General features: G+C 36.2%; 1 protein-coding gene across 1 annotated transcript in view; it reads right to left on the bottom strand.

Annotated features, from left to right (window-relative positions):
* Positions 1-3,331: 3,331 nt before the first annotated feature.
* SMCHD1 (structural maintenance of chromosomes flexible hinge domain containing 1) overlaps positions 3,332-17,972 on the bottom strand; it is a 160,941-nt gene continuing 146,300 nt past the window's right edge. Inside the window, exons 49-50 of the mRNA XM_040632687.1 lie at positions 4,749-4,931; positions 3,332-4,166 (exon numbers count right to left, since the gene is read on the bottom strand). Of these exons, the coding sequence (XP_040488621.1) occupies positions 4,091-4,166; positions 4,749-4,931 (259 nt within the window). The 3' untranslated portion in view covers positions 3,332-4,090. The remainder of the gene's footprint in view (positions 4,167-4,748; positions 4,932-17,972) is intronic.

Genomic DNA, 17,972 nt, shown 5'->3' with positions numbered 1-17,972 from the left:
TCAGTTTATCGTTCAGGAGATTTCATCCTCTACAAAGAAATTCATTTTAGGACAATTCAATGAGATCTTTGGAAGGATCAATACCTCTATAAAAATAAACTCAGATCACCAGGCAACTCAGTTGTGAACATCTTCTTTCTCAAAAAGATGAAATTAGTTTCTAATTCCATATCGCTTAATTTTTTTCAGATGTTTCTTAGTTCTAAGGATGCTTCCTATAGCCAAATAATATGTTTGAGAATTCACTGCTGTTACACTTATGGTGTGGTTTTGAACACATTTTTTCTTCATAAGAAATAACTGACAAAAATAGGCTCTTAGGATTCGATTTGTTTCCAAGAGAGCTGTAACAGCTCAGGCAGTATTGTCCTCATATATGAGCCACATCAAACTATGCTGTAGTTTAGCATTTATTTATGGAGTAAGAGTTGATTATTCTGGAATCAACAAAACGTTTTAAATAGGCAGAATATGTTTGATGATTATAAAATACATTATTAAATTTTAGCACAATCTTGGTCTATGCTCATTCAAATAGTATTCATGAGCAAATTCATTCTTTTTAGTATTTCAGATTATGCAGTTCTAAGCAATGTTATAAGTATTTAAGTATGGTCAAGTCTCATTATTTGATGTAGTATGTTGTAGAAAGTTGCTGCCAACACTGAATTAGCTAATACTGAACAATTGCTCCTAGGGGAAATACAGGGTTAGGTTCCTACAAGCCTCTGGTCACAATGTTTTTGTCAACCAGTCAATACGTAACCTTGTTTTATGTGTGTTTCTATTTAAAGATACCTTATTCAATACATATTACTGATTCAGTAACACTGAACTCACGGCCAACATCACTGTAACTCATGCCTGAGCAGAGCTTAACTAACACATATTTTCTCCATAAGGCACATGACAGCTGTCTTGCGCTTAGAAACACTAGCTCACACTTCAGGGCTATGCTTGGGGACCATTTTATTTTATTTATTTTTTTAGGGGGGCCACTTTAAACAACAAAATCAAAGAGCAGAAAATGCAAAAAAAAAAAAAAAAAAACTCAGAAAATTTACCATGAAAAGGACACTTATTTGCAGTACTAAGAGGGAAAACAAGAAAACAGAGCATTGTCTTGCTGGATCTCAGCTGGGAACACACACATCAGGCAAGGAAGTGTTTGCCTCTCTGCACAAGTCCACAAATGACCGTGAAAATGCTACAGGTATGGCGTTTGGATTTAAAAACAGAATCTATGAATAATGAGGATGAACGGTATTTCAACTTAAGTCCAGGAACAGTAAGAAAATGTTAGGATATGGGAAAGTTCTTGGAGTTTTGTGGCCATAAAAAGATTTGTTTTGTCAGTAAGCATATTGGGGAAGTTATTCATATTCAACACTGTACCAGGCAATGTGGGAGCCAGAGAAAAACAGATTTAGTTCTTTCTCATCTTAATTGACTGAAATAATGTAACAGTGTCACATTCGGGAAATAGAATACAACATAGTAAAAACTGTGTAGCTAGGTGATGAAGAAATACAGTGGAGGCAATCAGAAAAGTTGGATGTTAATTAGGAAAGTCTGTGGAGAACTATGGGTTTAAGAGAAGTGTAACATTTTGTTTTGCTTTAAATCCACTATGATATCAAAAATGAATGTGATTGCTATCGAGGAAGGGGCAATTAATGTGACCTTGTACCTGGTATGTTTCTAATGGGGCCAGCTGGTAGGGTAGCCAGACTAAGGTATGTGGTCTTAGATGTAGCCAGACGTAGGGGGGACAGAGAGGCCAGGTAGGATTTGGGAGTTCTCAACAGGAGGAAGGAGAGCAGTATAGGCTGGTGGAAAACAAAACAAAAAACGAAACAACTCTGGTTCTCTTTTTCCCTTATCTAACATAGGCAGAGTAGCCAGATGTCCTGATCTGCCCCGGCCAGTCCGAGGTTACTCCTGTTGAGCGTCAGTTAACACTATTAATTACTTTTAGTGTCTCCTTTCATCTTCAAAAGTGCCTGGGTTTGGACAATAAATTATATGGTCACTCTAAGAGGCCTAAAATGAACTGAAAGCCACACTATGTTTGTTTAGCCTTTATAAAGGCTAAAACATTAGGAAATGTCAATGCAAATAACAAAATCAGAAAATGAGAAAGTACCGGTTTTCTCTAAGCCAAACTTTACTTGGATCAAGTTCTTCTGTTATTACCTCATGCACATTTTGGTAACTTTCTGAAGTTTGTATTATTAAAAAAAAAAAAAGCTGATGAAGCACCAAAGCCTTGGTTGTTTAATTGGTTGATGAAGGTGGATATTTGCATGAGCTTTCCTTGGCTCTGTCTCCTTGCACTTAATCACCTAAACTCACCCTCAGGAGCTAAGAAAGAACCCAGCACTGTGGTGCTTCATTCTATTTAAATATTCAGGCTTGGTTCTAGCACATTTACATAGTGCAGAGCAGGGAAGGGTCTTGCTCAAATGCAGCTCTCTTTCTGGTCTCCATTGACATCTCTGAACATTCATTGGTTAAAAAAACTAAAACAGGGGCGCCTGGGTGGCACAGCGGTTGGGCGTCTGCCTTCGGCTCAGGGCGTGATCCCGGCGTTATGGGATCGAGCCCCGCATCAGGCTCCTCCGCTGTGAGCCTGCTTCCTCCTCTCCCATTCCCCCTGCTTGTGTTCCCTCTCTCGCTGGCTATCTCTATCTCTGTCGAATAAATAAATAAAATCTTTTAAAAGAACAAAAAACAAAAAACAAAACTAAAACAACATAAATAATAAGCCACGGGCAGATAAAAGTTACTAGTATCTTTTGACTAACGGAAAATACAGGTGAGACAAGAGTTTCATATTCAGAGAATGTGGAGGGGTCAAGCAGGAAAGTGCCTTAGTTTTCTAGAGTGCCCTTACGTGTTTTTCCCTCGCTTTTAAAAATACAAAACCAAAATATTTTATTGCCTGAATATTCTGAGGTTATGCTATCCCAAGGGCTGTTTGAGGGCAAAGTGGTGCCAGGATTCCTGGGAGAAATAGGAAGAACATTGGGAAAAAAAAAAAAAAACCATCAGAACTCAGTTCCAATGTGTTTCAACCCAAAAGAGAATCTTCCCTTTTAGTACTAGGGATTCCAGTTTCATGAAGAATTTTTAAAACTAAATATTTGTAGATTATGATTTTCTCCTGTGAATTTTATCAAAGCATATCATTCTTTATTTTTTAAACATTTATTATTTATTTGTTTATTTATTTGACAGAGAAAGAGCACAAGCAGGGGAAGCTTTAGAGGGAGAGGGAGAAACAGACTCCCCACTGAGCAGGGAGCCCAAAGCAGGCCATCCCAGGACCCTGGGATCATGACCCGAGCTGAAGGCAGACACCTAACCGACTGAGCCACCCAGGCGCCCCAAAGTATATCATTCTTACAAAAAAGTGCCTAAGTCATAAGTGACGCAATGAATTTTCATGACGTGAACAGAGCCATGTAACCAGCACCCAGGTCATGAAGGAAAACATAAGCGGCATCCCAGGGCCCCTCATGGTTCCTTCCAATCACGAATCCTTCTCAAAAGTCACACTGATTCTGACTTCCAGCATCATGGCTTAGTTTTGAATATATGTTTGTTGAAGAAAAAAGCAGTTTCTAATTCATCTTAGATTTTATCCCTATACTTGGCAGTGTCTGGCACATAACACTTTATTTAATAACATCCGTTGAATAAGTGAAAGAAAGTAGACGGATGCCTGACTTTCCTAAGAGAGTTGGCCGAGTTAACATACGTTTTATACCTAGGGAGGAAAGCGGCATTACATTTGGGAGAGAACTGGGTTCTGGGGATGCTAACTTGAAAACAAATTGAAAACTCAAACTTAGAAGAGAAGAGCACACTTCAGTTTAATCTTTGAACAACTGTAAGTGAATAAATCGAAACCTCTGTAAAACTCTGTTCACATGGTATCCACCGTAACTGGTGAGGCCAACCTCCGGAGACCTTGTTTCTCTTTCTCACTTGTAAATGGACCCATGTTAGAGAGGCCCTCCCGCCTGACCAGTGCAGCCAAGAAATGACTATTTTCAGTCCTCCTCCACCCCGCTCTGAGGCCCGGTCAGTCGGAGAAGAAAATAAGAGTCACCCTCTCTCTGGGCCACAGCATGTGATCTCCAGCCAGAGTGCTTCTTGGTCTAATGAATGAGGTAAGAGGGGCCAAATGAGGTTTCAAACGTATGTCGCCTCAGAATTACAATTTTCCTTAACTGTACTTTGAAAAAGCTGGAATCAAGAACCCAACATTGCCAAATCCCTGCTTAGCCAAAAAGATCTGTCAACTGTAGAAATAACAAATAAGAGGAAAATCCATCTCAGGCTTTGAACTGCTTGCTGTTCCTAAATGTTGCCCAGGGAAATACAAATAAATTATGTCCTCTGAAGGACAGATTCATTATGAATAATCTAATAATCTCTTTAGGTTGGAGTTTTAAATACTTCTTTAGGGTATTTCAAAAATTGTAAGGGAGCAAGTCTGGACAATAAAAACAATTTTTTTTTTTTTAGAGGATGCTTTTCCTTAATTTCCCGCCTCCCCCTTGCCCAGAAATGTTGTATTTTATCAGAGACGAGGCTTCAAAGAGCAGAGTGAAAGCCCAAACTAGAGAAACACACAAATCTGTTTCATCCACATTAAAACTAAGAATGTTAAATCCAGAAGCAAATCTTAATTTGCCTGGGGAGAGCTGAGAAGGAAACTGGTTCTTTCTCCTTTTTACCTTTTCCAATTATGTTGATTGCAGGTCCTTAAAAAATATAATCTTTGCATAAACTGTTCCCTCTGTGTGGAATTTTCTCCATGTCTGGAGAACTTTAACTCCACCTGCAAGACCTTGGAGTCTTCATCTGTTCTCTGCAGCTCTCCTGGGAACCTCCAGATCTCACATGTTTGCAACATGTATCTGATAAAGAATGGGTAGAGGAACTTAACAAATCAACAACGTTTGCTTCATTTCTTATATATATTGATATAAATAAAACATATAATAGATATGTACATTTCAGAATAAGGAAGAATCTTTTAAATAGCACACCTGGCAAAATAGGGATCTGTACCCCTTAAATCATCCTGAAAAAATAGCTTTGAGTGATGGTTTGAAACAGAAATGTTTTAAGGATATCATGGTGCATTTGTCTATGTCTAGAAAGCTCTATAAGCCTTTATAAACCTTTACTCATATTGAGGCTCAAAACATATTTGATATACTTGTCAAAATATTTTTTGACTGTTTATTCAGAGTCAAAAATACACTGTCTTCTGGGGAGAACTTGGCTCTCAGAGCAGGACTGGTCTTCACGACCTCTAGACTCCTGACCAGCTCTGCTATGGCAAGATGTCATTAAATCACCTTATTCTGTCTCTTATTGCTTTAGGATTTCTCTCTTCATTTTTCCCCTATTATTTATTCAGCTTATTCCAAAATTTAGATTTTCCACTACTTTTTTAAAAGGATTATTAGATCTTTCAATTTCTTTAAGGGTTATTAGATTTTTAAATTTCTTTTTTTATAGAACTGAGTTACAATTGACGTATAACATTATATTAGTTCCACGTACAGAACATAATAATTCAATATTTGTATATATTGCAAAATGATCATCATAAGTCTGGTTAATGACCATCATCGTACATAGTTTCAATATGCAATACTTTCAAATATGCAATGCAGTATTATTAACTATAGTCACCATGCTGTACATTACATCTCCATGACTTCTTTATTCTGTAATTGGAACTTTGTACCTCTCAATCTCCTTTGCCCATTTTGCCCACGTCCCTAAACCCCTCCTCTAGCAACTACCAATCTGCTTTTTGTATCTACAAGTTTGCGTTTTGTTTTTTTTTTAGATTTCAGATATAAGTGAAATCATATGATATTTGTGTCTGAATTATTTCACTTAGCATAATATCTTCAAGTTCCGTCCTTATTGTCACAAATGGCAAGATCTCATTCTTTTTAATGGATGAATAGTATTTTATTGTACATATATACCACAACTTATTTATCCATTTGTTATGGATGGACATTTAGGTTGTGTCCATACCTTGGTTATTGTGAATAGTGCTGCAATAAACCAGGGGGGTACATATAACTTTTTCAGTTACTATTTTAGTTTTCTTCAGATAAATACCCAGAAGTGGAATTGCTGGATCATATGGTACTTGAGGAATCTCTATAATATTTTCCATAGTGGCTGCACCAGTTTAAATTCCACCAATGATGAGCAAGGGTTCCCTCTTCTCCACATCCTCAACAACACTTGTTATTTATTTTTTTCTTTGATAAGAGCCATTGTGAGAGATGTGAAGTGGTATCTCATGGTGGTTTTGATTTGCATTTCCCTGATGATTAATGATGTTGAGCAACTTTTCATGTGCCTGCTGTCCATCTGTACGTTTTCTCTGGAAAAAAGTTTATTCGGATCCTCTGTCCATTTTTTAATCAGATTGGCTTTTGTTATTGAGTTGGAGTTTTTAAAAAATATATTTCAGATATATATATACCCTTATTGGATATATGATTTGTAAATATCTTCTCTCATTCAGTGGGTTGCCTTTTTATTTTATTGATGGTTTCCTTTCCTGTGCAGAAGCTTTTTAAAAGTTTGATGTAGTTATGATTGTTTATTTAAGCTTTCCTTGTCTTTGGTCCAAAAATATCACTGCCAAGACGGATGTCAAGGAGCTTACCACCTATGTTTTCTTCTGGGAGTTCTAAGTTTCAAGTCTGACATTCAAGTTTTTCATCCATTTTGAATTTATTTTTGTTTATGGTGGTTGGCCAGTTTTCCCAAAACCATTTATTAAAGAGACTGTCTTTTCCCCATTGTATATTCTTGGCTCTTTAATCATAAATTAATTGATCTTGTAGGTATGGTTTTATTTCCTGTTTCCATTAATCTACCTGTTTAATGCAAAACCATACTATTTTGGTTTGAATTATTGAGTTGTAAGAGTTTTAAAAATATTACAGATATAGGTCCCTTTCAGAAGTATGATTAGTAAATATTTTCTCCCATTCTGGTGGTTGTCACTTTTCTTTGATAATTTCCTTCGAAGCAAAAAGGTGTCAGTTTTGATGGTCCAATTAATCTTATTTCCTGTTGTTCTTGCTTTTAGTGTCACATCTAAGTATTCTTTGTCAAATCCTGTATCATGAAGATTTATCCCTATCTTTTCTATGAGTTTATTTTTGTTCTTATATTTAGGTCTTTGGTCCATTTTAATTTTAGTACATGGTATCAGGTAAAGGTCCAACTTAATTCTTTTTCATGTGACTATCTAGTTGTTTCAACACCCTTTGTCAAAAAGACTGTTTCCCCTTTGGTTGGTTTTGAAATCCTTGCTGAAAATCAGCTGACTGACCACAGAAGCATAGGTTGATTTGAACTCCAATTCTCTTCCATGCAGTTAAACGATGCCTATTTTTGTGCTCGTATCACATTGTCTTGATTATTGTTGCTTTCTAGTAAGTTGTGAAACTGGGATGTCTGAGTCTTCCTTTGTTCTTTTTTCAGTATAGTTTTAGCTATTCTGTGTTGCTTGCAATTCCATATGAATTGTAGAATCAACTTTTAATTTGTGCAAAAAAGTCAGCTGGATTCTGATAGGGGTCGTGTTGAATCTGGAGATTCACTTGAGGAGTACTGTCATCTTAACAGTCAAGTCTTCCCACCCACGGATATGAGAGTTTTCATTTATTTTGACCTTCCTCCAACAATGTTTTGTAGTTTTCAGAGTACATGTTTTGCGTTTCCTTCATTAAACTTATTCCTAAATATTTTATTCTTTTTGATGCTACTGTGAGATTTAGTTTTTGGATTGTTCATTGCAGGTGTATAGAAATTTAACTGATTTTTGTATATTGATCTTGTATCTGCAAGCTTGATGAACTCAAGTATTAGCCCTAATTTTTTTTAGTGGTTTAGAGTTTTCTATGTATCAGATAATGTCATATGCAAACCGAGATAGTTCCACTTCTTCCTTTCCAGTCTGTGTGGCTTTTTTTTTTCTTGCTCAATTGCCCTCGCTGATGCTCCAGTATAATGTTGAGTAGAAAGTGGTAAGAGCAGATGTCCTTGTCTTGTTCCTGATCTTAAAGGAAAAGCATCCAGTATGATGTTAGTTCTGGACTTTCCATAGATGATCTTCATCAGGATGAAGTATATAATGAAAGGGCACTGGATTTTATTAAAAGTGTTTTCTCCACCTATGCAGATGCGATTTTTAAAAATTCGATTTATATGATAATATCAATATAGCAATTATTTATATATTACATCAGCATTATATCAATTCTTTTCAGATATTAGCCCAATCTTGCATTCCTAGGATAAACTCTACTTAGTCATGGTATACAATTTTTTATATGTTGCTGGATTTGTTTCGTTAGTATTTGGTAGATTTTTGCATCCATGTTCATAAGAGATAATTGGTCTGTAGTTTCCTTCTAGTTTTGTTTATCAGGGATATCAGGGTTATGAGATGGGAAGTAATCCCTTCAACTTTTTGGAAGACTGTGTAAAATTGGCATTAATCAAGACTCTGATAAGCAAAATGGCAATGGGTAATTGGGCAGATGGATGGACAGGGAAGGAAGCATTATAGGTTAAGGGAGCACTCCATAATTGCCACCAGAGCCACTGATGAAAACCATCTCCAATAGAACCTCTAGCTAAATAAGAGAACTGGACCTCTCTGCAAATCAGCAGCTTCAAGTGTATCCTGCCAGATCACCACCCATGAGCTGTTTCTGTTTTGGAGCCTCTATTGGATTTAGAATTGTCAATTTATTAATGAAGTATGACGGCCTGTGTTGAACAAGACCAGCTGGGTCAAGCATTTGAAGATGCTTTGGAAGTACTGAGGCAACGTTCACCTGGAGATCTTTAGTACTACCCAGATTACAAAACTCACCTGGCTTTCATCAACCACTGCTCTCATATCAGAGGAAATTCCAACTGCTATGGTGTGCTGCTTACAGAGAAACCTGTCTATAATGGAGAACAGTAATAAACAGTGCTGCAGACCTCTATTTTGAAGGAAATACTCATCAATCTCTGACAAGCATTCCTTTCTTAAAAAATTCAATTAACATATAGTGTATTATTAGTTTCAGAGGTAAAGTTCAGTGATTCCATCAGTCTTATATAATACCCCATGCTCATTATATCACGTGCCCTCCTTTATGTCCATCACCCAGTTACCCCATCCCTCCACCATCCTCCCCTCCAGCAACCCTGAGTTTGTTTCCTGAGGTTAAGAGTCTCTTATGGTTTGTCTCCCCCTGATTTCATCTTTATTTTTCCTTCCCTTCCCTTATGATCCTGTTCTGTTTCTTTTTTTTTTTTAAGATTTTATTTATTTATTTGACAGAGAGAGAGACAGCCAGTGAGAGAGGGAACACAAGCAGGGGGAGTGGGAGAGGAAGAAGCAGGCTCATAGCAGAGGAGCCTGATGTTGGGCTCGATCCCAGAACGCCGGGATCACGCCCTGAGCCGAAGGCAGACACTTAACCTCTGTGCCACCCAGGCGCCCCTCTGTTTTGTTTCTTAAATTCCACGAGTGAGATCATGTGATAATTGTCTTTCTCTGACTTATTTTGCTTAGCATAATACCCTTTAGTTCCATCCATGTCTTTGCAAATGGCAAGATTTCATTTTTGATGGCTGCGTAATGTTCCATTGCGTATATGTGTGTGTGTGTGTGTGTGTGTGTGTATACACACACCATATCTTCTTTATACATTCATCTGTCAATGGACATCTGGGATCTTTCCATAGTTTGGCTATTGTGGACATTGCTTCTATGAATATTGGGGTGCAGGTGCCCCTTTAAATCACTAGGTTTGTATCCGCTGGATAAGTACCTAGTAGTGCAATTGCTGGGTTGTAGGGTAGCTCTATTTTCAACTTTTTGAAGAATCTCCATACTGTTTTCCAGTGGCTATACCAGCTTGCATTCCCAATTACAGTGTAGGAGGGTTCCCCTTTCTCTGCATCCCTGCCATCGGTTGTGTCCTGTGTTAATTTTAGCCATTCTGACTGGTGTGAAGTGGTATCTCATTGTGGTTTTGATTTGTATTTCCCTGATGCTGTGTGATGTTGAGCACTTTTTCATGTGTCTCTTGGCCATTTGGATGTTTTCTTTGCAGAAATATCTGTTCATGTCTTCTGCGCATTTCCTGATTGGATTAGTTGATCTTTGGGTGTTGAGTTTGATAAGTTCTTTATAGATTTTGGATACTAGCCCTTTATCTGATAAGACGTTTGAAAACATCTTCTCCCATTCTGTCCATTGTCTTTTGATTTTGTTGACTGTTTCCTTTGCTGTGCGAAAGCTTTTTATCTTGATGAAGTCCCAATAGTTTATTTTTGCCTTTGTTTCCCTTGCCTTTGGAGACGTGTCCAGCAAGAGGTTGTTAGCTGTGTTCTCCTCTAGAATTTTGATGGATTCCTGTCTCACGTTTAGGTCTTTCATCCATTTTGAGTCCATTTTTGTGTTTGGTGTAAGGAAATGGTCCAGTTTCATTCCTCTGCATGTGGCTGTCCAATTTTCCCAATACCATTTGTTGAAGAGACTGTCTTTTTTCCATTGGTTATTCTTTCCTTTGTCAAAGATTAGTTGACCAGAGTTGAGGGTCCTTTTTTGGCTTCTCTATTCTGTTCTGTTGATCTATGTGTCTGTTTTTGTGCCAGTACCATACTGTCTTGATGATTACAGCTTTGTAATAGAGCTTGAAGTCCGGAATTGTGATGCCACCGGCTTTGGTTTTCTTTTTCAACATTCCTTTGGCTAATGGATTTTAGGATTATTTGTTCCAGCTCTGTGAAAAAAGTTGGTGGTATTTTGATAGGGATTGCATTCAATGTATAACTTGCTCTGGGTAGCATAGACATTTTAACAATATTACTCTTCCAATCCATGAGCATGGAATGTTTTTCCATTTGTGTCTTCCTCAATTTCTTTCATGAGTGTTCTATAGTTTTCAGAGTACAGAATCTTTGCCTCTTTGGTTAGGTTTATTTCTAGGTATCCTATAGTTTTGGGTGCAATTGTAAATGGGATTGACTCCTTAATTTCTCTTCTGTCTCATTGTTCGTGCATAGAAATGTGACTGACTTCTGTGCATTGATTTTATATCCTGACACTTTGCTGAATTCCTGTATGAGTTCTAGCAATTTTGGGGTGGAGTCTTTTGGGTTTTCCACACAAAGTATATCATTTGCAAAGAGTGAGAGTTTGACTTCTTCTTCGCCGATTCGGATGCCTTTTATTTCTTTTTGTTGTCTGATTGCTGAGGCTAGGACTTCTAGTACTATGTTAACAACAGTGGTGAGAGTGGACATCCTGTCATGTTCTTGACCTTAAGTGAAAAAGCTCTCAGTTTTTCCCCATTGAGAATGATATTCACTATGGGCTTTCCATATATGGCTTTTATGATATTGAGGTATGTTTCTTCTATCCCTACACTGTGAAGAGTTTTAATCAAGAAAGGATGCTATAGGGGCACCTGGGTGGCTCAGTTAAGCGTCTGCCTTTGGCTCAGATCATGATCCCAGCGTCCTGGGATTGAGCCCTGTGTTGGGCTCCCTGCTCACCGGGGAGCCTGCTTCTCCCTTTCCTCCCTGCGCATGCTCTGTCTCTCTCAAATAAAATCTTTAAAAAAAAAGGATGCTGTACTATGTCAAATGCTTTTTCTGCATCTATTGAGAGGATCATATGGTTCTTGTCCTTTATTAATGTAGTGTATCACATTGATTGATTTGTAAATATTGAACCACCCTTGCAGCCCAGGAATAAATCCCACTTGGTTGTGGTAAATAATCCTTTTAATGTACTATTGGATCCTACTGTCCACTGAACATTCCTGAAAAACAGCTAGCACTACCTGTTGTTCTCTAGCAAAAGGGAAGCAAAGGCAGGAAGAAGCTCCAGCTGTCTGAATACCTTCATGAATCTCTGTGTAATCCTGAGATGGCATTTTATATTCAGTGGGTAGATAAAACCAAAGGTATCTTTCTGTTTGTATCAAAAAACAAAGGGAAGGGGGCGCTGGCTTGATCAGTCAGAAGAGCATGCAACTCTAGATCTCAGGGACACAAGTTTGAGCTTCACATTGGGGGTAGAGATTACTTAAAAAACAAAAACAAGACAAAGGAACACCTGCCCAACTTTGGGGGAAAAGAAAAGATAACCAGAAGACCATGACTTACCAGAAGATGGCTACAGCACTGAGAAATTATGGAAGAACTGGGGAAATCACCAAAATTTGGAGAAAGTTAACTTACCAATTCAGTGAGGCCATTCTCCAAAGACTCCATCTTATTTCTTAGAAGAAGAGATCTACTCACAGTATGTTCAACCTGAGCAAGGATAGCTCAGCTTAGAGTTAAGTGGAATGCAAATTATGGTTGTACATAGGCTGATTCCCATGAGCCAAGCCACCCTGATTGCTAAATAGTCTCTTACATTTCATGAATTCCTGGCATCAGAAATCCCTACAAATTTCAAGAATTTTCTCTTAAGGCAAATACCGAAAAGGAAAACAGAATTAACTTCATTATTTCTATCTTTTATTAAATAGCATGTGATCTACAAAAAAAAGTGTTGGTACTAATCTTCTAAATGTTTGGCAAAATTCTGTGGTAAAGCCATCAGGGCCTTGGCTTTTGTGGGTTTTTTATTACTGATCCAATCCTGTCACTTGTATAGGTCTATTCAGTTGTCTATTTTTTCTTGAGTCAGTTCCAGTAGCTTGTGTCATTCTAGGAATTTGTTCACATATAATTGTTCATTGTATTCCTTTATAATCCTTTTTATTTATGTAAGGTAAGTAGTAATGTCCCTCTTTCATTTCTGATTCTAGTATATAGTTGATCCTTGACCAATACAAATTTGAGCTGCATGGGTCCTCTTATATGCAAATTTTTTCAGTATAGTACAATACCATATACATATTTTCTCTTCCTATGATCTTAACGTTTTCCCTCTTCTAGCTTACCTTATTGTAAGAATACAGTATGTAACACATACAACACACAAAATGTGTCAATCAACTGTTATCAGTAAGGCTTCTGGTCAACAGTAGGTGATTAAGTTTTTGGAGAGTCAAAAGTTTTATGATTTTTTAAAGTGTGCGTGTGGGGGCGGTTGGTGCTCCTAACCCCCACCTTGTTCAAGGGTCAACTGTATTTTCTATTTCAAAACGTTCTTTTTTTTCTTGGTCAAACTAGCTAAAATTTTATCAATTTTGTTAATCTTTAAAAAAAAAACCCTGGTTTCATTTCTTTTTCTTGTATTTCTAGTCTTTATTTCATTCTATTTCACTTCCGTCTTAACCTCTATTTTCTTCCTGCTTACTTTAGGTTTAGTTTTCTCCTCTTTTAAGGTAAAAGATTAGGTTATTGAGAACTTTTTTCCTTTCTTAGTCATTTACAACTCTAAGTTACCCTCTAAGCTCTGCTTTAGCTGCATTCCATAAATTGTTACGTGTTTTCACTCACCTCAAAATATTTAGTGAATTTTAAAATTTTTTTGATCCATTGGTTACCCAGGAGTAGTCTTAATTTCCACATATTTGTGAGTTTCCCCTATTTCATATTTGATTGCATTGTGATCAGAGGACATACTTTGTATTATTTCTGTCCTTTTTAATTTTTAAAGGTTTTATGCTCTAGTCCATGGTCTATCATGAGAAATATTCCTTGTGTGCTTGAGAAGAATATATATTGTTATTGGGTGCTATGTTCTGTATGTCTGTTAAGTCTAGTTGGTTTATAGTGTCCAAGTCTTCTATTGTGTTTGGTATAGTTGTTTTAACCATAATTGAAAACAGGGCATACGGTCTCCAATTATTATTGCTGAATTGTCTTCATTCCTGTCAGTTTGTGCTTCATGTATTTTGGTACTCTGCTATTAGATGCATGTATAATTGTTATATCTTCCTGATGATTCACCCTTTTATCATTATAAAATGTCTTGTCTTTTTTTTTTTTTAAGATTTATTTATTTATGTGACAGAGAGACAGCCAGTGAGAGAGGAAACACAGCAGGGGGAGTGGGAGAGGAAGAAGCAGGCTCCCAGCGGAGGAGCCTGATGTGGGACTCGAATGCCAGGATCACGCCCTGAGCCGAAGGCAGATGCTTAACGACTGGCGCTACCCAGGCGCCCCATAAAATGTCCCTTTTTATCTCTAACATGTTTCAAATTCAATTTTGTCTATTAATATCACTCCAAATTTGCTGTGATGGCTGTTTGCATGATGTATCCTTTTCCTTTTTAATGTTTTTAATCTAATGTGCCTTCTGTAAATAACATACGTAAATATTTTATTCAGCATGTTACTCATTAATTGGTAGCTATTATCTTCTATCACAAGTTAGACACACTGGTTTGCAAAATAGCAGATGTAAGTATTTGCTGAATTAATGAATTCATAAATGTTGCAATAAAAATCATTCTGTATTTCAAACAACTAAGGCCAACTTGGTTTTACATTCTGAAGCATCTCAGGATTCATATTTACAAATGTCTAATGAAATTGGCATTCCGTTCTAAATTTATATATCTAATAATCTGAATTCTACTATATAAAACATTAAGGCAATTAGCACCTGAATATTTAATACAAATGTAGCCAAAGCTCAATATATTATTTCTTTTAAACAGATCTGATTGGTTTATGATTCTTTTGACTTTTCATTAGTATTTGGACAAGAGGATCCATAGCTGACTTGTCAGTTCTTCAAAGAAGTAATTCACTCTGCAAAACTACTGACGAGAAGAAATATGTAACAAGTTTAACAAATCAAAACATACTTCTGGTCTACAAAGGAATGGAAATAAATTTTTTCACTAAATTTGCTAACCACTTATCACTAAATATATCACAGAACTCATATCTAAATGACATAAGAATACGAAGATTCCCTGGCTTTTAAGTATTACCCTATAATTTCTAGCACAACATAAGTAATGGTCTCATTCTATACTGAACGGTTTTGTTGTGGCTATTTTAAAGTATCAAACTGAATTCCAATTATATTTAAGTATACCAATAAAAAAATCTTCCCCAATGGATTATCAAATAGTCAAGGTACATAAGTCTTTCTAAAATAAAACTTACTAAAATACAAATACAGAAAAACGAAATGCAATGTTCTAGTTCTCTCAAGAACTAAAAAGTAGAATTAGAATAACTGTGGGGGACAGGGATACCTGCGTGGCTCAGTCAGTTAAGTGGCTGCCTTCAGCTCAGGTCTTGATCCCAGGGTCCTGGGATCGAGTCCCGCATCACACTGCTTGATCAACAGGGAGCCTGCTTCCCTCTGCCTGCTGTTCCCCCTGCTTGTGCTTGCTCTCCCTCTCTCCCTCTGACAAATAAAATCTTTAAAAAAAAATTAACTGTGGGGGAGAAACACAAGTGAGAAAGGTAGATGTACACAAATGCTATTAGCAAAGATTTAAATACAGTACTTTACGGAGATATAATTACTAATATTTTCTATTCCACATTTGTTTATTGGAGCATGGTCTAAAGAATCAGAATACTGGGAATCTATTTTATATTATCAGACATCATTTTATCTTGAATTTAGGCTTCCTAACATAGAAATATATTAAGAACGTCTGTCTCTACTATGAATTGTTTGTCGCTGGGACAGGTGATTCTTTAACGCCAATTTGATCACTCTCCAAAAGGGAAGTAATTTTAAACAGTAAGATATCGTCACACTCAGGTTACGACAAATCTCTATGTGAAATAATTGCTTGCACAAAGCCAGATTTGGAGAAAATATTAAATAATTAATATTTTAAGGCCAAAGGTCCTACAATGAATTTTAATGTTGCTACCAATCTATTCCTAAATTTAAACCTCTATGTGATAATGAAAAGTAGCAACCTCTTTTTGAAGTCAAAAGAAATACTAGGTGTTCAACAGACATGCAAAAAAAATCTTAAATTAACATGTATAATTTTACAAATATAATTACATAGTCACGAAGAGGAAGAGATGATCCCATGAAAATATTTAGCTGATAAAACTGAAAGTATCTTGACAGTATAAAAAGGGAACAAATGCAAACTTCTTACTAACAAGTATTATTCAAAAATTACATACTAAAAATATAACAACCTCACCAATTTCATAGTGATTGTAAATAACTAAGTCATATAGTCAAAAGTATAAACGATTTGGAAGATGGAACTCTTTTTTAGCACTAACATTGTATTAGTAAGAACTACTGTCATTTAAAAGGAATCCAATCTTTCCTTTAGCTAAATTATTGCCAATTTGTTTCCTTCTTCAACAAAACAGTTAAATGCTTTCCAATTACAAAGACAGATCAATATTTTAATAGTTTTTACTAAGGTAACTTTTATAGAGTATTCAATGTTAAAAAAGGAAAACACTTAATAGGGAAGAAACAATCCTCTTTATTAACCTCACTGTATAATCAGAAAGGATTAAAAAACACACATTTCCTGGGACACAAAAATTGTACCAAAAGCATTTCCTTACAAAATAACTTCACAAACCAATAGTCCTGGACTTACACAAAGACATATATATTGACATACATTAGCTTGAATTATTACACAATTTGAATGTTTTTGCAGCAACTTTCTAGCAGACTATTATTACATTAATGTGGGAGTGTACGACTTCTTTAAATCTTTAAAAATAGTAATAAAAAATTACAAAACAATGAAAATGTAGAATTAAGGCTGAGACTATATCCTCTAGTATTAATAAAGTCAAACAATACTTATAAAAATTGATGCTGCTGCATTTATATATATATATATATATACACACACACACACACACACACACACACACACACAGGATAAGTCTTTAGAAATTTAAAAAGCTACTGCTGTCACAAGTTCACTCATCAATTTAACATTTTTCCATGTATCTTAACATTTGAATTCCCAGATATCTGTGCTTTTTCTATTTTTATTCTGAATTCTTCATTAAGCATTTCCTCACATATTTACAATTAAATACCTAACCTCTAGAACTTTCCTCAGACACAACAGACAGAACAGTTTTGTTAAATAAATTCACACAGAATAAAAAGGTTTGTTTTCAAGAAATAGTTCTAGCATATCCATGATAATCATACTGAAAAATAGTACATATGCTTTTCTTCAGGATTAATAAATGTCATGTGAAGGTTCTATAGTCACTGTCATATTTGCACATTTTCCTCTGACACATTTGCAAGATAATGACAACTAAAGGGCATGATGACTTTGGAATAATTCCAGTAAATCCATACTGTCCAGTGAGATTCATAAAATTGAATGGCTATTTCCAGTCCCATCTGGATTGACATGGAAATGCATGCCCAGATAGTTGTATCGTCCCCAGAAATATTCAGTCTGGTTAAGTTGCCCTCTTGGTCTTCTGAAACAGAGCTGCAGAAGGCAGGGCATTCTTCATGAGCCCAATGGCCCCCTCTTCTCTGTAATTGTTCACACATCTGATTTGGTTATAATCCTGGTCAATGTGGGAAAAAAATTTTTTTATGTACCACAGTTTTCCTAAACTCCCTCAGCAGACCTAGATGGTTTTAAATACCCAATGGAACTATGTTCCATTAATTATGATAATTCTTGGTATGAAGATATTTAATTAAATTCTTGTATATAATTACTATCCCATGTATGCCAAAAAAGAGAGAGAGAGAGGGAGGGAGAGAGAGAGAGAGAGAGAGAGAGAGGGAAATCCTCAAAATAAAAGCAGTACTTATACAGAGTAAAGATTAAGCAATTTGTACCCCAGTTCTTTGGAATGGTATATCTCAGACCCCCAAACTGAAGATTTTCATTTTTCTCTTCCCCTTTCCTTAAATGAAATTACTATTTTAAAAATAAACAGTTATAGTGCTTATCTCAGAAAAGTCACAAAATAAGGCCAACCAAAAG

This window comes from Ursus maritimus, unplaced genomic scaffold, assembly GCF_017311325.1.
Source record: "Ursus maritimus isolate PB19 unplaced genomic scaffold, ASM1731132v1 scaffold_18, whole genome shotgun sequence".
Lineage (NCBI taxonomy): Eukaryota > Metazoa > Chordata > Mammalia > Carnivora > Ursidae > Ursus > Ursus maritimus.
Note: the sequence above shows the minus strand (reverse complement) of the source record. Positions and strands in the feature narration are given on the sequence as shown.